General features: G+C 42.1%; 1 protein-coding gene and 1 long non-coding RNA gene across 3 annotated transcripts in view; one reads left to right on the top strand and one right to left on the bottom strand.

Annotated features, from left to right (window-relative positions):
• The window catches only part of LOC117367862, a 26,951-nt gene continuing 3,914 nt past the window's right edge, over positions 1-23,037 (top strand). For both annotated transcript variants that reach the window (XR_004540868.1, XR_004540867.1), the window contains exons 1-2: positions 1-168; positions 16,429-16,542. This is a non-coding gene — a long non-coding RNA (uncharacterized LOC117367862). The remainder of the gene's footprint in view (positions 169-16,428; positions 16,543-23,037) is intronic.
• Positions 8,384-23,037, bottom strand: part of LOC117367855 (C-X-C motif chemokine 10-like) — a 27,448-nt gene continuing 12,794 nt past the window's right edge. Inside the window, exons 3-4 of the mRNA XM_033960894.1 lie at positions 13,412-13,501; positions 8,384-12,082 (exon numbers count right to left, since the gene is read on the bottom strand). Of these exons, the coding sequence (XP_033816785.1) occupies positions 12,076-12,082; positions 13,412-13,501 (97 nt within the window). The 3' untranslated portion in view covers positions 8,384-12,075. The remainder of the gene's footprint in view (positions 12,083-13,411; positions 13,502-23,037) is intronic.

Below are 23,037 nucleotides of genomic sequence, written 5' to 3' on the forward strand. Positions count from 1 at the left end.
ATCTGACACTAACAAAGAGGAGATTGGTGGGTGGGTGTATGGCGTGTACTTGAAAAATTTCTGACGTGTCATCAGGCTCTGGGCAATGATCCAGCTACTTTGAGGGGAGGAGAATGCAAAGTATGAAGCGCAGTGTTCTGAAGGGACCCTTTCTTGGGTATGATCTATGTAAGTTTATTGTTGAATATGAATAGAGTTTCTTTTACCACCCTCTGAAGCAAACTTCTTTTTTTTTCTGTACAGAGATATATCCCAGTGTTCTCCTCCTCCCCTATCCGCAGAGTACATCTGGAGTCTTCCTCTCCGCGCGAGATAGGGGCGGGGCAGGGTCCTGGCATTGCTCTTGTAAGGGGCATCGCATGTAGCCAGAGGAATGGTAGTGAATAGGTGTAGCTTATCTGGTATTTACTGGCGGCCTAGGCGACTGCCTAATTTTGGTTAATGGTTGGCCGGCTCTGCTATTTTGTTTGAGGTCCCTTTGCTTTTCAATCGTTTATTCCCCAAACACACTAAGAATTACAGATTCTGGCAGTAGAATCTGTAATTCTTAGTGTGGGGAAATAAACGATTGAAAAGCAAAGGGACACCCAAACAAAATAGATGAGCCGGCCAACCATTAACCAAGATTAGGCAGTCGCCTAGGCCGGCTGGTAAAGAGAAGCCGCACTTAAAGCAAAACAATATCCACCCAAAGTTCTATCAGCACATAGTCTAATCTGCAGTTTTTATAGAATGGCTGAGGTTTTGGTTTTATCAAACTTGAGGAGAGGGGCGGCCTTGCATGCTAGGGAATTGAAAGGTAATTGTGGAGTGTGTGAAACCGAAGTTTTGCCTAGGTTCCTCACCCTTGTTCCTTGCGGAAAGGGCCCTTAAGGTTATTTAATGTCAATTTAAAACTTTGGCTTCTCTAGGCTGCATTGGATTTCTCTAGCCCATTACTAACGTGACCATTTATTTTTTTCATCAAAAGGGGACATCTATTAATTATCAGTCCCGCCCTCGTCCCACCCTAGCCCCGCCCCGCCCCCCAACTTCTTCCATTCATTTTTCATGTACACATATCTTATTAATTCATAATGATAACCATAAAATTTTTTAAAAAACTATAAAGCACACTATAGGCAGAGAAAATGTTAATTATCATTTATAATTGGGGGGGTTTCAAAGATGTCAAAGCAAATGACTTTCAAATATGCAATGTCACCTCAGTAACTACAGAAAAATAGACAAATATAGTGCAAAATATAGACAGCAGATATAAATTCTCAAAACTGACACGTTTTGATCACTAAATTGAAAATAAAATCATTTTTCTTACCTTTGCTGTCTGGTGATTCCATGAGTCTGGTTGCGTTTCCTTCTGTCTGTGTATCCTTTCTTTCTGCACTCAGGCCCAACAATTGTCCCTTTCTATTCCCTCCCTCCTTCCTTCCCGTGTTTTTGTGCCCCCAGTGCCTCCGTCCCGTGTCTTTAGTGCCCCCAGTGCCTCCTTCCTTTGTCTTTTGTGCCCCCAGTGCCTCCTTCCCGTGTCTTTATGCCTTCTTCCTATGTCTTTAGTGCCCCCAATGCCTCCTTCCTATGTCCCTCTCACTGCCTTCTACATTTTGTCCCACCCCCACCCCCAAAGCCAGCCTGTCTACCTCTCTCCCTCCCTCCCTGGCCAAAGCCAGCCTGCTTGCCTGCCTACCTATCTCCTTCCCTCCCTGCTGCAACAAAAGAAAAATATGGATCCATATTTGCAAGCCTTATTTCCTAAAGGTCGTAGTGCGGTTTTAAGATGGTTGTCCTAACTGAGATTGAGGAGGGATAGAGAGTACCATTGGAAAGGGAAGGGAGGGAGGGTTTGGGGAGGGAAGGTAGAGGGTATTAAATAAATTCAAACATGTAGTCCTATTGAGGTTTGGGGGATGAAGGATAGTACCTTTGAATGGGGAAGGGAAGGGAGGGTTTGGGGAGGGAAGGTAGAGGGTATTATAAATGATTTAAAACATGTAGTCATACATAGATTGAGTGGGGTTTGATGGGGGATGAAGGTATTTTCTAGGTTTATATGGGATGTATTTTACTCGATGCCTCATTATTATACTACATGAAACAAAAATAGCAAGGTTGATATAATTAGAATACAAAGATCTTAACCGTAATACCTCAGCCCCACCACTCCACCGCTATGTAAAATTTCTAAAGCAGGAAGTTATTGTGGTGCTTCATCATTGGTAATTCGGTATAAATCGCCGTAAGTGTATTCATATAGAAATATTTTTATGTTTTTATTGTGTTTTTTTCAATAAATAAACCATATAAAAGTGTATATAAAATGTACTCTATTTTGAGAGGGTTGATAATATGCTTTTGATATATACTGGTATTTGGACTAAAGCTCATTATTATACTAAGCACCTTGGTGTTGTATGTAATATTGACCACATCAATATGTTCATCATATTATTATATTTGATGCATCATCATTGTTATACAAGTTTTAATGTTGTATTTGTTGTTTGCATCAATAAAAATTGTTTGAACTTAAAAAAATTGTTTGAACTTAAAAAAAAAAAAGCCTCCCTCCTTCCTTTCCCCCGGTCCACTGTTATCTTACCGCCCTGCTGCTGCTACTGCTAAAGCTGACACTAAGTCTTCTTTCCGATGTCAATTCTGACGGCAGAGAGGACGTTCTGGGCCAGCCAGGCAGCGATTGGCTGGCCCAGAACGTCCTCTCCGATGTCAGAATTGACGTCGGAAAGAAGACTTCCTGTCAACCTTAGCAGCAGCAGCAGGGCGGTAAGATAGAAAGATAGAAACATAGAAATAGACGGCAGATAAGGGCCATGGCCCATCTAGTCTGCCCACCCCAATGACCCTCCCTACCTATCTCTGCGAATAGATCCCAAATGTCTATCCCATTTGGCCTTAAAATCAGGCACGCTGCTGGCCTCAATGACCTGAAGTGGAAGACTATTCCAGCGATCAACCACCCTTTCAGTGAAGAAGAACTTCCTAGTGTCACCGTGCAGTTTCCCGCCCCTGATTTTCCACGGATGCCCCCTTGTTGCCGAGGGACCCTTGAAAAATCAGATATCTTCTTCCACCTCGATGCGGCCCGTGCGATACTTGAATGTCTCAATCATGTCTCCCCTCTCTCTACGTTCCTCGAGTGAGTAGAGCTGTAACTTCCCTAGAGGCTCCTCGTATGGGAGATCCTTGAGTCCCTAGACCATCCGGGTGGCCATTCTCTGGACCGATTCTAGTCTCAGCACATCCTTATGGTAATGCAGCCTCCAGAATTGCACACAGTACTCCAGGTGTGGTCCCACCATGGATCTATACAATGGCATAATGACTTCAAGTTTACGGCTGACGAAACTCCTCCGTATGCAACCTATGATTTGCCTTGCTTTGGAGGAAGCTTGCTCCACTTGATTTGCAGTCTTCATGTCTTCACTGCCGATCACCCCTAAGTCTCGTTCTGCTTCAGTTCTTGTTAGGATCTCGCCATTAAGGGTGTAAGTCATGCATGGATTTTGGCTGCCCAGGTGCATGACTTTGCATTTTTTGGCATTGAAACTGAGTTGCCAGGACCTAGGCCAGCGCTCCAGTAGAAGTAGGTCGTGCATCATGTTGTCTGGCATTGAATTTTTGTCTGTTGTGCTTTTGCTCACTACATTGCTTAGTTTGGCGTCATCGGCGAATAATGTTATTTTACCTCGGAGCCCTTCTGCCAAGTCTCTTATATAGATGTTGAACAGGATCGGGCCCAGGACGGAGCCCTGCGGCACTCCACTTATCACCTCTGACATTTCGGAGGGGGTGCCGTTCACCACTACCCTCTGAAGCCTACCTCCAAGCCAGTTCCCAATCCATTTGGTCAATGTGTCGTCCAAACCTAAAGAACTCATCTTGCTCAGCAACCTGCGGTGTGGCACGTTATCAAATGCTTTGCTGAAGTCCAGGTAAACGATGTCTAGGGACTCCCCAATATCCAGCTTCCTCGTCACCCAGTCAAAGAAGCTGATCAGGTTGGATTGGCAGGATCTCCCCTTAGTAAATCCATGTTGACGGGGATCCCATAGATTCTCCTCGTTCATGATCGTATCCAAATGGCGTTTGATTAGAGTTTCCATTAGTTTGCTCACTATTGATGTGAGACTCACTGGTCTGTAGTTTGCTGTCTCCATCTTGGAGCCTTTCTTGTGGAGTGGAATGACGTTAGCCGTCTTCCAGTCCATCGGGATGTTACCTGTACTAAGGGAGAGATTGAAGAGCGCGGATAGCGGTTCCGCCAAGACATCACACAACTCCCTGAGCACCCTGGGGTGTAGGTTGTCAGGCCCCATTGCCTTGTTAATCTTGATTTTTGACAGCTCGCAGTAGACGCTGCTGGGTGTAAACTCGAAATTACTAAACGGGTCAACTGATTCAACCCTTGTCTGTAGCTGAGGGCCGAGTCCCGGCGCCTCGAAGGTGAAGACTGAGCAGAAGTATTCATTTAACAGTTGGGCTTTTCCCGAGTCCGTTTCTACGTAGTCTCCGTCTGGTTTTCTGAGACATACTATCCCGCCTGAGTTCTTATTTCTGTCACTGATATACCTGAAGAAAGATTTATCTCCTTTCTGGATGTTCTTTGCTAGACTCCTCCATGCGGAATTTGGCTTCCCTAACTGCCTAGCAGCTGATCGGGGGGAAAGGAAGGAGGGAGGCTTTTTTTTTTTTTTTGCACGCCAGTTAGGGACAGGAAGTGATCGCCTGTCCCGTTGTCCCCGAGCACAGATTTGGGACGCTGTCCCTGAAAACGGACATTTCGGTGTCCCGAAACTGTGTGTGAGGACAACGGGACAGGAGATCTGAAAACGGGATGGTACCGTTCAAAACTGGACGTATGGTCACCTTACCCATTACTCACTCTCACAACATCTGGGCAGCAGTTTTATTTAAACTCACCATTGGGTCCTAACTACCAGCCCCCATCCCCATCATTGCAAACATTCTCTAGTGGGCTTGGACCCCCTGATTTTTCACATTCGCCTTTTGGAGCTGGGAAGCAGATGTTCACTTACACATTCCCCTACCATAGCTATCTTGCAGAATGGTGGTGCTTAACCCCTAGTAAGATGGCAAAAGGGTATTTGTTTCTGTCTCCCAGCTCCAAAGGTGGATCAGAGTTCTGGAGCCCACTGGACCACTATGGAGTATTTGCAAGGTGTAGGAGTAGGAGGTCTTCCAAAAGGGTTCTATAAGGTGAAGTGCTGCCCTCACCTGAGACAACCTTTTTGCTTCTGCACTGGAATCCTTACTCCAGCTTTACTAGGAAAGTCTCTTCTGTCAACATTCCTTCACCCCCTGCCGCTTTTTCTTCCTTTTCTGAATCACTAAAGAGGAAACTGCACATTTTCTTTCCTTCTCCAAACTCACTACCTGTTCCTCTGAGATAATTTCCCACCTATCTACTCAGCACCATCTCTCCTACTATCATATCCTCCATCTTTTACTTTCTACTGCAACTGTTCCTTAAGCCTTCAAACATGTGGCTACACCCAGGGCAAGATTAATTCTTCAAGGGCCCCTAGGCACACAAGTACACTAGGCCCCCTAGCCCTGCCTCACCCATGCTCCCCACACACCCTACCCCCATTCATTTACCTGTTTTCTTATTTACTTCTTTATTTCCACTTGTATTTCTTTTTTCTTTTATTATAAAATTCAAAACAAACAACAAATATTACCATACCAGTGCCAGTGTACAGTTTTATTTCTATGCAAGTACCAAACATCTCTGAACAAATCCCCCCTTCCTTCCCTTCCCACCTACTTGCCCAGGACTTTAACTCTGAACCCTTTCCATATGTATATAAAATTGTTCAAATGCATTGTAAAGCATTAATACTATCTGAAACATAAGTCTATATTAATACCAAATTTGCAACTCCTCTCAAATGCCTCACTCTATGTTGTCCAACTTTAACTCATACGTATGTATAAACGCAATCTGTATCTCCTCTGGTGCGTTCCACTCCATGTATGTTAATTTGTAACAAAACAAATGGTCCACCAAAAAATCTAACGAGGAACAAAAGAAGATCAGCAGACAATAAGGAGATTCAAATCAGGTTTATTCTAGGTGTTCCCAGGAATCATGCCTGATGCATTTCGCCAAACAAGGCTGGTCAGTGCTAACAGAAAACCATGTCTTTCATACACACAGAAGAAAAGAGACTGTGGAATCCAATAATCTTGACAAAGCATTTATTGTTAAAACAAGTCAAATAAAATAAAATAATCTCCACTTCATGAATGACTGACGTAAGATATAAAACGGGCCCAACACGGTCCATGTTTCGGCTGAAAGCCTTCTTCGGGGTAGGGGAAAAAGGGTGAAGCATTAGGAATTACTAGTGGTAATTATGATCAGGTGATGAAAGTGATCAGGAAACTGCAGATGACCGCAGAAGTGAACTGAGGGAAAAATGTTATGGTACTTCAGAGTGGGAAGAACAAGTGCTGGAACAATATGTGAATGTAGTGATATCTGAGCAGAAGCTATGGGGAACAAAATTATCAAGAAAGCTGTGAAATACAGTTAAAAGGAAGGTCAGGATGGAAACAAAAGCCATAAAACCAATTAAGCCTATGTAGGGGAGACATCCATATTTAGGAAACATATGTACCAGGTCAGTATTCACTCATGGCATGAAAGATAAATAACAAATGTAGATCAAATCTACCAATAGTCAAACCTGCTGCTATCCCATTCAGTCGGTGTACCTCAGGTTCTTTTCTTTTTTCCATCTATATTCATTCCCTTAGTGCTATGATCTCATCCCATGGTTTTCAGTATCACCTTTATGCTGATGACTCCAGAAATTTCTACAGGAATCCGGGCCCAAGTCTCAGCCTGCCTGTCTGACATTGCTTCCTGGATGTCTCGCTGCCATTTAAAGCTGAACATGGCCATGATGACTGAGCTTCTTATCTTTCCTCCTAAACACACCTCTCCTTTTCCCCCAATGCTACGTGTTAGCAAAGCATTCTTTCACATTTCTGCAGCAGAGCTTCCAATAGGACATTTCCGCAACTTGGTATTGAATAAGGTGTCACTTTTTGCCCTTGCCTAATTGATGACAGTTTCTCATGCTCAGTTGTTGACTCTCCAGTCATTAGTAGTGGTATAGAAGTTCCCAATAAAGATAAAGACCCCTGATGCAGGCAGGTTTGTTGAAACATGGCCCGTGTCGGGTCCTAATAAACTGAGTTTCTTCCCGTCCTGAAGGCCCTTTGTGCTTTTTTTCTTTCCTGTTAACACTGTGTTATCCAGTTAGCACACATTAACTATAACATGCTAGCTGGATAACACTTCCATGCTCATTCTCTACCCATAAAAACACACATGGATCACTTCACAATGTATCCAACCCACCATGAAATATCATTAATCAAAAAAGGGGGCATTTCGGATAACCCACCCAAAAAGTTTTATAAAAATTATTTACACACTAGTGTCGCAATTTTATCTGTAACTCAGTATACAATATAACTCCTGTTTTAATTGAGACCGTTCATGGCACGCCCTGTTTCCTATCCATGGCATGCCTCCCCAATAATATTTTTCAAAACTTAGTAACATGTAGTCTGGCATACACAAACAGGCAAAACACCATGAAACACTAATGCAGTTCTGTGGTTGCATGATTGTGGGCACTAACCCCCAAATTCTATATATGGTGCCTAAAAATCACTGCCGACCAGAACGGCGCTTAGCTCTATTCTAAAAAAGGCCCTTGCTATATACAGAATCACTCTTAGCACCTGGATCATGTTACTAATATTTACGTGCACCCATTTAGGCCAATTAAAAAAACGGACCTAAATATCTGCGCCTAAGTTGTGCATGGATTAGGCATTTCTATAACAGTGTACCTAACTTTTAGGAATACCTGTGATCCACCCATGCTGCTCCCCTGGCCATGCCCCCTTTAGAGATATGCGCAACTAGAATTTATGCACACCACTTTATAGAAAGTGCTTAGAAAGTTATGTGTGTAACTTCTAATTAGTGCCAATTAGCATCAATTATTAGGTGTTGCAATTATCAGCACTGATTAGCTTATTAAACAATTAAGTTGCGCATGTAACTTGGGTCACACTATACAAAATCTGGGCCTAACTGTACATTAAACCCCTCTTTTACGAATGCATAGTGCGGGTTTTAGTGCAGGCAGCAGCGGTAACTGCTCTGAAGCTCATATGAACGTCGGAGCAGTTGCCACCGTTGCCAGCACTAAAACCCGCGCTATGTGTTCGTGCTCAGCTTCACCCCTGTTGGCTTCTCCCACTTTGACACATTTGTGTCAGAGGGGCAGTACCAATAGGGCCTCACGAGCGGACAGACTCGAAGGCTCTGCGTCAGTTAAGCTTGTGCCATTGTTGGGCCTTGTATAGACTCCGGACTACCTGACATGCAGTGGGAGAGCGGCAGAAGACGGAGGACTGTTCATCGCTGGAGTTAGCTTGGTGTTGCCCGGACTGTGGTGCAGAGGCAAGGAGAAAATGAATGTCCTCCCGACTGCTTGACATCTTTAAATTATCCAGTTTATTGATTTCCCTACAGTAGATTGCTGCAACAAACATGCAGATAAGCATGTTCCAGTTCCTTTAACTACTATGACATGAAAATTGGTACATACAGCACTTTTGTTTTACATGAACTGCCATTAGTTATATCTATCTCTAAGATTCGTACAGTCAATTAGTAACAGTAAAACCTACCACTTTACTTATTCACAGCATAATAATAATAACTTTATTCTTATATACCACCGAACCATGATAGTTCAAGGCAGTTTACAGCAAAGAGAAACTAAACAGTTAGTGACGTATACAAATTATAAGAAAAACATAATAAAAAATTAGCTAAAACAGTAAAAGCATGGGTTAAAAATCTATCAAATAACTGTATCTTCACTAATTTTCTAAAAGCATAATAACATGAAACACCTGGAATAATTATACCAAGCCAATCATTCATTTTGCCAGCCTGAAAGGCAAGGGTTCTGTCAAGAAATCTTTTAAAACGACAAGCTTTTACTGTTGGATATGCAAATAAATGAACTCTACGTGTGGACTTATTGGAACCATCCAAAAGAAAGTGGGAGGCCAAATAAACTGGAGACATACCAAATATTGATATAAAACAAATACAAGCAAATTTGAACAGAACTCTTGCCTCCATTGGCAACTAGTGTAGTTTTTGGCAATAGGGACTGATGTGCTCCCATTTTTTTCAAACCAAAAATCAACTGTACTGCTGAATTTTGTATCACTTGTAATCTTTTAAAAGTTTTCTTATAAGTACCCAAGTAAATTATGTTACAGTAATCAAGGATACAGTAATCAAGGATAGATGGCTGGACCAACAAGCGAAACGATACTGCATCGAAATATTTCTTAATGGTTTGGAGTTTCCATAACACTGAAAAGCATTTTCCAACTAGCAGGTCTATATGTTGCTCCAATGTAAGGTGCCGATTTAATGTCATTCCAAAAATTTTTATGGAGTAATCAATAGGATGATCATGACCATTCAGATGTATCAGCGTATCTTTAATTTGTCATTGGGACTAGCAAGGAAAAATTTGTTTTTTTCAGAGTTAAGTTTTAATTTAAAGTCAATCATCCATAGATCAATCTGATTTAAAATGATAGATATATGATTTTTTTATCTCAGCTGTCAGCTGTCAGCTGTAAATGGAACAACTATGGTGATGTAGTCAGCATAAATATAAAATTTCACTTTTAAACTTTGCAGCAAATTTCCCAGTGACACAAGATAGATGTTAAACAAAGTGGGAGATAAAGGTGAGCCCTGGGGGACACCACATGGATTTATCCAACAGAAAGAGAGCTTATCATCACTAAAAACTCGGTAAGATCTTTTTCCCAAACATCCCTGAAACTATTTCAAAACATTTCCTGAGATTCCAATTGCTTCAAAACAGTCAATTAGAATCACATGGTCCACCAGGTCGAAGGCGCTACTTAAATCTAATTGTAACACCAAAGCGCTTGAACCTCGACTAAATAAATTGTGAAGATAGTCTAACAGTGAAGCCATATCTTTTTCTGTACTAAAGCCTGATTGGAAACCCAACTGATTATCCTGCAATATACTACACTTATCCAAGTAAGTAACCAAATTAGCGTTAACCAGTCCCTCCAACAGTTTAGTAAATAGAGGAATACTAGCAAAAGGTCGATAATTAGATGTCAATGTAATAGATTCTTTATTGTTTTTGTACGATCGATGTCATCAGAATCTGACCTAAGTCCTAAGGCCTTTATTTTGCACAATTCCTGCCTGATAGTCAGCCTGTTTATATCTTGCAGATGTTATGTTGTTATTACCAGGACTACATCATGTTTAGCTGCTTCTATGGTTTGCATGGTGGAGCCTTGAGCTTGGGTGACTTGGGCCTACACAGAGTGTCAGGACCAGCTCTGGGCACCTTGTTGGGCAGACTGGATGGACCATGAAGGTCTTTATCTGTCATCATTTACCTTGTTACTGTGTTATATTTGGCCAGGCACAGAGGATATTTAGCTTCAGTGATGTTATGAATTTTCTCCTGTACACACTGCTTTTGTATACCCATACCCAGTGCAGGATGTAGACCACAGTGACTGCTGCTGAATACAAATCAACAACAACACAATGGTGACACAAAGTTGTGTTTCCTTTTCCTCTACCCACAGACTCGGACATGTCTGTATTTGGATGCAGTTTGAACAGCCTTGATCAATTGTGTATCAGGAGGGTAGTGAAGGATGTATGGGCAGCAGAACCACTTATTTGTACCACTGAGTGGTGGGCTGTGTATACAGTATTTATCAGGAGAGTTTAGTTATTTTTCTCTGGGGATGTATTTGGGGAATACGTCTGTGTCAGAGGGCAGTAATGTATGTGAGGGACAGGGTCTGCACCTGTGGGCATGTAAGCTTTCCTCTCTCTCGTACTCTTCCCTGTCCTTCTAGACTGCCTTCCATGTCTCAGTACTCTCTTCCCTATCTACTCTTTCTCCTTGCACACTTCCCCTCTTCCGTTCCTCACACCCCTGCAATCTCTCTTCTTCCATTCCTTTCCTCCCTCTTTCCCTCTTGCCCTCTCCTTTCCTGCCACCCTCTTTGTTCTCTCTCCTTCCTCTGCACTCTCCCCATCCTCTCACCCTAGTTCCTATCATCTTGACTGCAGCACAATTTTGTTTTCCTGTGTTGATGGGAGACACACCCCAACCAGCATGCTGCTTCTGTTTTCACCACAGTGCCTTCTGGTTCTGCTTTCAGTGTTGGAAGAGGTTGTGTTCCTATAGACATGCTGCTTCTCTTTGGGTAGAGGGCCTGGCCTCCCCAGCAACAATGACTCCTACAGCATACCCACTGCTTTGCTTGCCAATGGATGGCGAGATAGACCCTGCCCATCAGACCCAACTTTGGCAATGGATGGCGAGATAGACAGACCCTGTCCAACAGGCCCAACTTTGATTATGAGCCCACAACAACAGAGAAAGTACCTGCAAATTTAAAAAAAAGTAAAACTGCTTTGGATGTAGCACAGAAAGGCAATATATCAAATTCACGACCCTTTACTGCTTATGTGGAATGTACCTAAAAAGTAGCTAGCTAGTTGGAATATAATAAATGTTAATCCTCTTTAAAATTCCTAGTATGTAGAGTAGCTTGAACAAGTCACATGATTCCTGTCTCTGTTTTCATGTATCATGGCGAATCCATATAACATCATTGCTAATAGCCGGAGGTTTTCTTATATTTGCTACTGCTGCTTATTTTCTTGATGGGAATTAACAGTCTGATGGACTACTTGTAACAGCAACAAACATGGCTGACGGAGCAGTGTAATAATAATAGTGCAGTAGCCAGTCAAGTTATGCATGGATATATATTTTTAACTGAAGCTCTGTAGCTAAGACATCCTGCTTCAAGCAAAAGTGTGGCATATGTTTTTTAGGACTGAATGCTGATTTTATCTGTATCCCATTCTTTCAACAACATGCCGCTTCCCTCGCTTCTTCAGAATCTGCAGATAAGAAGAAAATGTGTTATAGCTTGTAACATGCTGGGTAGGATTTCCAAGAAAGGTTCTGCATACGCACACCCAGGAGACCTTTTCAGTTGAACAAAAAGAGGTTTATTCTGTTAATTCACAGGTTCATCTGGGAAATCTCTTCCTGGAGGATCTCTCTCCCTCAGGGACCTTTCTTGACTCACTCCAAGCTAGGGCAAATATCATCCTCCCTGCCTGAGTCTCACCCCTCTTACTCAGCATGGTTGCATTCCTTTTGTTAAGGTGGCTAGAGAATGACACGGTGACAAAATTCATCACCGTTCCCGTCCCCGCGGATAACCGCGGGAAATAATCCCATGTCATTTTCTAGTGTCTATTTCAGCCTCAGTCCTTCTACACCAGCATTCTTCAAAGCAAAGCTTGAGGGTCAGTGGTTGTGGCCATTCATACTCTGATTCTTCCCTCTCTCCTTAAAGAATGACATGAAGATTGTTTACCGCGGTTATCCACAGGGACGGGAACGGTGATGAATTTTGTCACCGTGTCATTCTCTACTCAGCACTGAGCTATAGAGCTCCGTGCATTCTGGGACATGTAGTTTCCTCACTCTTGGGCTAGCAGCCCCCACTGTATGGTGGCAGAATGGTAGCATTAGTGAGGGACAATCCCAAACTCCTTCACATAGCTTATGCAGGTTTTATGTCCTAACATTCTAGATTTTTAAAGGTGCACATGAAAGAGGAAAAACTGGTTAAAGAACAGGCAAAGATAAAGCGAAGACTGAAGGGGAGGGGGGGGGAAGTTAGTGAAAAGAAAAAGAGACTGTTTAAAATCAGAAGCACCGAGACAGATGATCCCCTTATCATAGACAGAGCTAAGAAAATACTGTATATTTCATGTAAATCCAGTCCTGGAAAACAATTACAGGTGAAAGGTAAGGTATGAAAAATGAGGGCTCCTAAGGACATGCTAATATCCCAGGTCCAAAAAAAATAAAACGGACATATTCCAAGGTAACCAAAAAGTATTTCATCAAAGCACATAAGAGTTACTACCAGTATTTTTGAACTTTAATAGAATATTTGTGACCATCGATGTGTCTGTTTATGTAGGACTTCAGGAAAAGTTATTCCTAGCTGAAGGAAGGCAGCAATTTGAGAGATTCCATGGTAAAGGGGGGGGGCAGCAGTTGTAACATCTGGAGATCAAAAGGGCAACAGCTGCATGGAAGCAACTGAACCTACAGTGGAGCTTGAAAAGAGAAAAGTGGAAATGGAGCTACAAGGCACAAGTGAAGAAGCATTTTCCACTGAGACTGCCAATCTTTCCAAGTAAACTAACCTTTTCTTCATCACTCCAGCCAGGATTTTCCGCCCCATTACAGATTTAGGATTTAAGCAACTTTGCATTCCAGATGGCTTCAGTGTGATTCTAAAATACGATAAATCAGAATGTTTAGAAGGTCGATTCCCTTTTAAATAATAATCTGTACTGCATTCATAGCCCTAGAAAGATTCCAGAACTATTAACATTTAGAAGCATTTTGTAATACTGCATTATATTTTCTATAAAGGAATGTTAAAGAAAATATCCTGCTTTATATACTGAACCTATTTCCTCTCTTATTCTTTGGGGTCCTTCTTCAAAGCTGCTCTAAGCACTAACTTGTGTTTCTTGTACAATCTCACTCTGTTCATGGACAAGTGGGTTATGCATCCCATGTCGCGAGACTGCTTGTAGCAAACTTAATTTACATAATTTTTTTCAGACCCTCACCTCTTACCTCAGGACTGCCCTCAGGTCTCCAGTTGCTTTCCTATAAGTGAGAAAGTAGGAGCTAGTCTTTTCTGCTCATGTTTAAGTTTTCTTCTACTCAGTATTTGTACATGTTTCACATCTTTATGCTGCAGAGGTTCCCTGGGGAGGCAGCTCCCGAAGGTGGTCTCTAGTTTTCATATCAACCAGGAGGTCTGGCTGCCTATTTTTTCCCCCTTGGGATCAAGATAGCAGGACTGAGTGTTGTGGTCGCTGGATGTGCACAGGCTTTGTGGTGATACTCGGAAGTCACGTACTGGTGGGTCCTGCCCATAAGGGCAGGCCAGCTTTGAAAGCCACCATTTCAAGATGGATCCATATGGCTATTTCATCTGCCTACATTGCCTCCGAAAAAAAGCCCCCTCTTTCTGTGAGGGCTTATTCTACTAGAGGCATTTCTTCCTCTTGGGCAGTGTCGTTGATGATCTCTTTGGAGGAGATTTGCAGGGCTGCTACCTGGTCCTTCTTACATTTTTTTAATAAGTTTTACAGGATCAATGTGGCAGCCAAGGATGCTGCTGCTATTGGTTCCTCTGTTTTGACAGAAGGCTCATCAGTCCCACCCTGATTCTATAGGACTGCTCTGTTACATCCCACTTGTCCAGGAATAGAGCATGATTGTACAAGAAACATAGAAACATGATGGCAGATAAAGGCCAAATGGCCCATCTAGTCTGCCCATCCGCAATAACCATTATTTCTTTCTCTCTCAGAGATCCCACGTGCTTATCCCAGGTCCTTTTGAATTCAGACACAATCTCTGTCACCACCTCTTCTGGGAGACTGTTCAATGCATCTACCACCCTTTCTGTAAAAAAGTATTTCCTTAGATTACTCCTGAGCCTATCACCTCTTAACTTCATCCTATGCCCTCTCATTGCAGAGTTTCCTTTCAAATGAAAGAGACTCGACTCATGGGCATTTACATTACGTAGGTTTTTTAATGTCTCTATCATATCTCCCCTTTCCTCCAAAGTGTACAGATTGAGATCTTTAAGTCTGTCCCCATAAGCCTTATGATGACGACTACATACCATTTTAGTAGCCTTCCTCTGGACCGACTCCATCCTTTTTATATCTTTTTGAAGGTGCGGCCTCCAGAATTGTACACAATATTCTAAATGAGATCTCAGCAAAGTCTTATACAAGGGCATCAATACCTCCTTTTTTTCTACTGGCCATACCTCTCCTTGTGCAACCTAACATCCTTCTAGCTTTCGCTGTCACCTTTTCAACTTGTTTGGCCACCTTAAGATCATCACATACAATCACACCCAAGCCCTGCTCTTCTGTCATGCACATAAGCTCTTCACCCCCCCCCCCTTTGCTAATCTTCTTTCTTGTAAATCCTCGCTCTCTCCCTGGAATCTACCCTGGGAGTTACTGATTCACCCATTGTCTGCCTTAATAAGTGTTGGTAAGCTGGACATACGGTTTCTTAACCTGCCTTTCTAAGAGTACCATCCGATCATGTTATGCACTTTGCCTCGGGGGTCCCTAGCTATGGCACCCCTCTCTGTTGTGTAGGCTCTGTCTACTTATAGCACAGCTTCTTTCGGGTTTATACTGTTTAATAACTTTTTTCAGTTGTTTATGATTGTTATGACTTTTCATGTTATGAACAGATTAGACCTATTTGTTGTGGAATGTCCCCGTACCTCTCCCTTTTGTCTATGTCCTCTACAGGTGTTGCTGTCTGCTTTTGCACAATCTGGAGGCTTGTGGGCAGTCCTGAAGTAAGAGGGGAGGGTCTGAAAAAATTATGTAAATGAGGCTTCCTACAAGCAGTCTCGCAACATGGGATGCATAACCCACTTGTCCAGAAATACAGCGTGGATTTACAAGAAAAAAGATTACCAAAGGTAAGAACCTAATCTTTCTTTACTACATTATTAAAGGGCTTACTGCAGTCTGATAGTTTTGAAATATATGAAAACTACATGTAAAAAAAAATTTAATTTTTTTCTCTGAGGAGGCATGTCTGGGAAGGCAGAGAGTAGGCACAGCTATGCTAATCAGTTACCATATTGGCATTTCCATATGCCAGCTGATTAGCCCATGAGCCCTTAACTGCTTACAAATGGGTTGTGGTAATGGCCCATGTGCTAATGGCAACATTAGTGCATGGCGATTAATGCAGAAAATCGAAAATCAGACATTTTCTGGCTGTGGAAAAAGTGGGAAAGACCCACGTAAGGCCACTCTTTGCTGTAACTTTGTAAAAGGGTTCTGTTGTTTTATAAAAGTGTGTGTATCAGTTTATAATTCCCTATACTAGGGAATTATTGAGAAAGAACTCACAAGACTGCAGCTACTCCAAATACCGCAGCCAAACTAATTTTTGGAGTAGGTAAATTCGAGAGGGCCAGCCCACTGTTGGAAGAATTGCATTGGCTGTCAGTGAAACAAAAGATTCTCTTCAAGAAAGCCTGTATGGTCTATGAAGCGATTTATGGTGAAGACTCTGCCAGATATCAGGATTCCCCATTCAATCCATACTGCAAGAAAGGTGCAATGTTTTAAACTATCCCTCCCCTCTTCAGGTTCAACGGAAGAAACTATTCAAGACCACCTTTGAATCCCTGGGTCTCAAAATTTGGAATGGACTACCCCTGTATCTACAGCAGGTCCCCTCCTATTACAGCTTCCGGAGAATGGTAAAGACTTATCTCTACTCCCTGTAATGAATGATCTCTATCCAATACTCTCTCTAGAATCTAATTGCTAATTGTAATGACAAATCCCAATCTTCTCATTATAGCTGGCAGATCTCTATCCAATATGCTCTCTAGAACATAATTCTTTTGTAATATCTGATTCCAATATTTTTGTAAGCCGTAATAATTCCTTGTTGAAAATTGCGGGATATAAGAAACTATATGGTATATATCTCAGTTTATCCAAATGCCCATTTCCTATACTGTCTTAGGCAGTGCATGCAAATATCTCTCATTCATATTCACTAGGGTTAGCTTGAAAACCCTGGAGATTGACACCCCTGCTTTATGCAATGCCAGCTTTTTATTTACCTGGTTAGGTGGTTCCAGAGGACTGGGTTGAGAACCACTAACCAAACTGAACCTTTGGAGCAGCAGTCAAAAATCCTCTCAAGAGGAAGGGGTTAAGCAATTAAAGGAAAATGGCTGAGCCAGGCCTGGCTTTACCCTGTACCTTTTTAAGAAAAGGCAGGAAAAGACCACAAATCTGTAATTGCAGTTGGAAAACAAGAACTGGCCCTCTATAAAATGGGGTTTGTTGGCCATCCTAGCTGACTCCAATTGCAGTCTGAATTTTCCAGGCTGGTTCAGATATTCACTACCAGACTTGGCCATATTTACTGGGTGTTTTATAAGGTGGCACATAGGTTGAAACATTTCTTGAGCTGTAACTAGATCATGGCCCTAGGGAAGAGTGTGGCACAGTGGTTAAAGCTATAGCCTCAGCACCCTGAGGTTGTGGGTTCAAACCCACGCTGCTCCTTGTGACTGTGGGCAAGTCACTTAATCCCCCCATTGCCCCTGGTACATTAGATAGATTGTGAGCCCGTCGGGACAGAGAGGGAAAACTGCTTGAGTACCTGAATAAATGCATGTAAACCATTCTGAGCTCTCCTGGGAGACACTTCACCGGCAGGAGAAAGCCACGAAGCAGCCTGTTTAGCGCTGCGGCTGCCGACACTACTGGAGGGAGGTTTGCTGCTCTTGCTGGGAGGGTCGGAAGGGTTCACTCACTGGTCACCTTAAGTGAGGAGGGAGGGAGCGCGATAGAGACCAGACCAGCTGTGCACCCCCCCTAAGGCTGCACCCGGGGCGGACCGCCCCCCCTCCCCCCCTTGGTACGCCACTGTGAACCAGTATAAGGCAGGTAACAATCCAGCCTTTGCATATACAGTACATCTTTTACAATCAAGATTAGAATGGCATAACTTTAAAAATGTAAATTAAAAAAAACCAAATTAACCACTTTGAAGTGGAAATTTCATGGGAAGTAGATAAAATTGTTTATTAATAATGAGGGTGAAGTCATCAAGGAGCACTAACCAATTTAGCGCGCGCTAAATGCTGATGCCCATTATATTCCTATGAGTATCTTGGCATTTAGCGTGTTCTAAATCAACGCCCCTTGATGAATTCTCCCTAAATTCTGTGTTTGCTGATACTCTCTTCAGTTAGAAAAGTAACTATTAAAGGCAGAGCTATGTATTCCTGTTCCTTGAGGGGCCGATGCACAAAACTCCAGCAGACCAGGGGAAACATCAAGTTACAGAGCGATTCTAACTTGGCAGGCGATGCTCAGAACAACCAGCAGGCAAATCCATATGGTAAAAAGGGGGGAGGGGGGAATGTGCCTGGCACCTGTGCACAAGAGCTTAGCGGTAGGCACAGCCAAGGCCGGATTAAAGGGTAGGCCCAGTAGGCACGTGCTTCGGACCCGAGGAGTTCAGGGGGGCCCCGATGCACTGCTACGATGACGTCATGTCATCTACTGCAGAGATTCCCAACACGCAGGTATGCACAACCAGCAATGCCTAGATGTAAAGGTCACTATTGCTATGTAATCAGCTGTCTTTCACTTTCTAGTTGGTTCCGTAGCTGTTTTAAAGCTCTATGGATGTTTGTTATTCTGCAATTTAAAAGCTCTAATTTCATAAGATTGTATGTCAAGGTTTTGTTTCTCAGTTGGTTGATAGATATTATGTTTTTTTGTTTTTACTTCATTCCTTTAAATCCTGTTTTTTCACCCTGCACATGCACAGTTCCAAATAGTACCCTATTGGCTCTCTCCCACTTCTTTCATATACATGTGCACATACGCAGCTTTTTAGTTTCACTTTGGTTTTGCTCCAGAGTACAACATGCAGACAATATAAGGTTTTGCCTTTTAATGCTTCCTTTGGTGTAGAATATTTTCTTTGTAACGGCAGTTTCCCCGCTGAAGCTTTGAAGTTCCTGGGTTTCATTTGTATCAGTGCCTTAATTTTTTCTGCACAAGTATATTACACCATCCAAGGTTCAAAGTTTGTTTAATTTTATTTGTTTCATAGGTGGATATACATTTTTATCTTATATTTATTTGCTTTACTTTTATAGGGTGGTTTTGAGCCCCCTTTTGTTTGTATGCTTGAAAGCTTTTTATATTGGTTGGAGTTTTTTCTAGTATGCCTGCCATTTGCATTTGCGTGGCTCCTATGGCCATTCAAACGCTCACATGCCATTTTTCATCCTTGCGACTCCTGGAACTTTGTACATATTTATTTTGATTTGTGTTTTTAATCTTCTTTTAAAGTTATTTTGGAGTCTTGCACGGTGTATTAACGAAAGCGGTTCATTATTTTTATTTTTCCATGATGTCAGCTGTTTACTTTCTTAATCTTTCATTATACTATTTTAGCATGTTTTAATGTATGTTTTAAGCATTATTATTGGTTCCCGTATGCTTATAGGTCCCTATTAACTTTCATAATTTTGATTAATTCATTTTTTTAATTGGTCTCCTATTTATTAGCCTGGATATTTTAACTTTCATTATTTAAAGATACACATATTTTTTATGACATAGGCTATTTGCGTACAACTCATTAACAAGGTATGTAGTATAGTGTTGCCTGCACATATCTCATCCTTTTGGGGTTTTTAAGGTTCATGCAATGCATGTCACAGAGAGAGAGAGGGCAGGAGGGAGAAGGAAGACCAAGGAAGGGAGAGGAGAAGAAAGAGAGCTGCTAAGACCATGGGAGGAGGGAGGAAATGAGATACCAGGCCATTGAGGGGGAGGGAAGGGAAAGAGACAGATGCCAGACCAGGGACAAGGTAGGAGAGAAAATGTCAGAAAATGGAGGGGAAGGGAGTGATAGAAGAGAAGAAAAATGCTAGGGCATGGGGGAGGGAGGGAAACTAAGGAGACAGATACCAGATCTGAGGGGAGGAAAGGAGGAGAGAGAGAGAGATGCTAAAATCTGCTGTGAGGGAGGGAGAGATGGAAGGGAAGAAGACAGATGCCACACCATGGGGGGAGCAGAGAGAAGCAGATGGATTCCACACCAATGGGAGAGAAGGAAAAAATGGAAGGGAAAGGCAGACAGTTTCTGGAAGAGGCATAGAAACAGAGCAGATGCCATATAGGCAGAGAGAGGGCAGACAGTGGATGGAAGGAAGAGAATGATAAGAAGATGAGAAAAGCAGAAACCAGACAACAAAGGTAGAAAAAAAATTTCTATTTTGTTTTATTTATTTATTTTTGCTTTAGGATAAAGTATTATTGTAGCTGTGTTAATAATCATTTATTAATTGAAAATGGAAATAAGGTGCTCCTGTTTACTGAACTAATTTTAATACATTTTTTACTAATTCAGAGACCGTAACTCCTTTCCTCAGGTCAGGTCAGGACAGGGATACTTTAACAGCAGTATAATTTACTGACCTAAAGAAAGAGGTTTTAACCTCTGAAAGCTAAGTGAGAAATGTATTAGTCCAATAAAATGATGGGCACTAAATTTCTTCCCGCCATGCCCCATGCCTCCTCCCATATGCAAAGTATTTATTGGTGGGCTTCCCAAAGCCATGCCAGCTGAAGATCTCTTCATCTAGGAAGGAAGGGGGATTTGTTCAGATATTTGGAGGTTGCAAAGAAGAAAAACTGTGCACTGGCACTGATATGGTAATCTTTGTTGTTTGTTTTGAATTTTAAAATAAGTTTTGAATATTAAAATAAAAGAAATAAAGAAGTAAATAAGAAAGTGGGTAAATAAATGGGGGCGGGGCATGGCGGTGCGGGGCAGGGGGCCCAGTGGACTTGTGTGCCTAGGGGCCCTCAACGAATTAATCCTGTCCTGGGCACAAGTCTTGTGCACTGGCCCAGGGAGCCGATATGATCACCGGAGCTCCAAAAAGGCAAACAGCAGCAAAACCTCAAAACCCCAGCAGCTGAAGCTTTTGCTACGGATAGTTCAGAAGTCTTTATTTCCTCTGCAATTTTGGATGCAGCTGTTGTGCATGTTTTCTGTGCATGTGTGTCCCATGCTTATGGCCATTTAAATTCAAGGATGCAGCACACTCACAAAATACACACAAATTTGCTCTTATGCTCCTAAATTCAAGCAAACATGCTATTACCGCAGCTACCAGCATCTCCAGACCTGCAGGAAAATTTTGACTGCTGAAAGGTTGGCATTCCTTGTGTGCATTACACAAAGTGCTCATTTTAATACCAATGAGTTCCTTGTAATACATTTGCGTAGGATTTTCAGTGGCTGCTAACACGATTGGTAAAAGCCATCAAGAACCCTTTTATGAACTTATTTACAAAATAGACCAACAGGCGTTCATTGATAAACTACTGATCCCATACTCATCATCCAGGGCCCTCCGATCTAACAATCAAAACCTACTTTCCATACCATCAATATGCGAACTGTTTTACGATGCCACTCGCAGATTCATTTTTTTCAGTCATCGCCCCCTCTCTGTGGAATGCCCTTCCATTAGATCTTCGATTAGAGAACTCTCTTGAAAAATTTAATGCTAAACTTAAAACTTTTCTCTTTAAAGACACCTAAGCTCTTTAGTACCAGCTCTCGCTTCTCAAAGCCTCAATTCTCGTGAAGCCTTGAAACACCAAAACACTTCTCTTGAAGCAATCCCCTCCCTAATGTATCACCACTCTCCATTTACCTCCCATTTTTATTGTACTTCAATGTATTTAAAAACTTCCCCTCCCCTACTTCCCTTTTGTTCCATGTACGTCAATGTCTAGTATTTTTCATATTTGCTAGATTATTGTAATGCCCTTTATAAGGGCATTACAAAAAAGGAGATCAGACGACTACAGATCGTCCAAAATACCGCTATTAAGATCATTAGCGGGGTAAAGAAATATGATCACGTCTCTCCTCTCTTAATCAACGCTCATTGGCTGCCAATCGAACACAGGATTAGTTACAAAATTTTACTTTTAACATTTACAACCAGAATGAATAACCAACCCGATTTTATTAATAGTCTTTTAATCCCTTTGCTCAACTTCTCAAAATCTTTTAGTTATACCTTCATTAAAATCAATTAATACTTTACGCACCAACAACTTCGCTGTTACTGCCCCTTCTCTGTGGAATTCATTGCCCACTTATCTTCGTTACGAATCTGATATTAAACAATTTAAAACAAAATTAAAGACATTTCTATTCCGAGATGCTTTTTGTTAAAATGCCCTTTTAAGGACTAAGTCTATAAACTTTAATCTTTTTTAACAATTTTTACCTAACCTATTGTTTTACCCATTTATGTTTTGCCTTTCCTATATCAATTGTAGTTCTCCCCCATCTGCCCTTTATGTTGCCGTATGTCTGTGTAAGTCACCCGTTTTCCCTGTTTTAATATACGTCTCAAAGTAACTGTATAACTTGTTTTTATGTAATTTTATTATGTTAACCGCTTAGAAATTAGATTAAGCGGTCAAAAAAATATTTTAATAAACTTGAAACTTGATATTGCTTTTATTCACCTTTTTTATTTCTTTTTTTTATGTTTAAATTGTTTTTTATTAAAGTTTTCAGTAACAAAAGAACCATTGCCACTTTTATTTATTTTTTTAATCTCACTATATTGTACACCATTTAGACCCTTGTTTTGATCGACGGTATATCAAAAATAAAGAAACTTGAAACTTGGCTACAACCAGTCTTACTTGCATGGTAAGCTTTTGAGCACTGGGACCAGAGTGAGGGGCTGATGCATACAGCTTCGCAGAATACTGGCGTAGTAAGGGGGAGGTGAGGGGGCGGTCCACCCAGGCGTAGTCTTCCTCAGGATGCTGGCACCACTCCCCCACTCTGCCACCCCCCCCCCATCCACTTCTTCCCCTTCCTCCATACCTTTTTAATTTCAGTGTGAGCAGCTACGGACTTGCTGCCCACATCGGCTTCAGCGCTCTCTCTGACATCACTTCTGGGACCCACACCTAGAAAGTGTCGTCGGAGAGAGCGCCAAAGCTGGCGCGGACGGCAAGTTTGTGGACGCTTGCACCAAAGTTAAAAAGGTGGGGGGAAGGGGCACGCGCGTGCAGCAGGGGGAGAAAGGAAGAGGGTGGGAGAGGGGGCGCTACAGTTCACCCAGCGCTACGCCACTGTCGCAAAGCAGAGCAAAACACCAGGTACA

This window comes from Geotrypetes seraphini, chromosome 1 (assembly GCF_902459505.1).
Source record: "Geotrypetes seraphini chromosome 1, aGeoSer1.1, whole genome shotgun sequence".
NCBI lineage: Eukaryota > Metazoa > Chordata > Amphibia > Gymnophiona > Dermophiidae > Geotrypetes > Geotrypetes seraphini.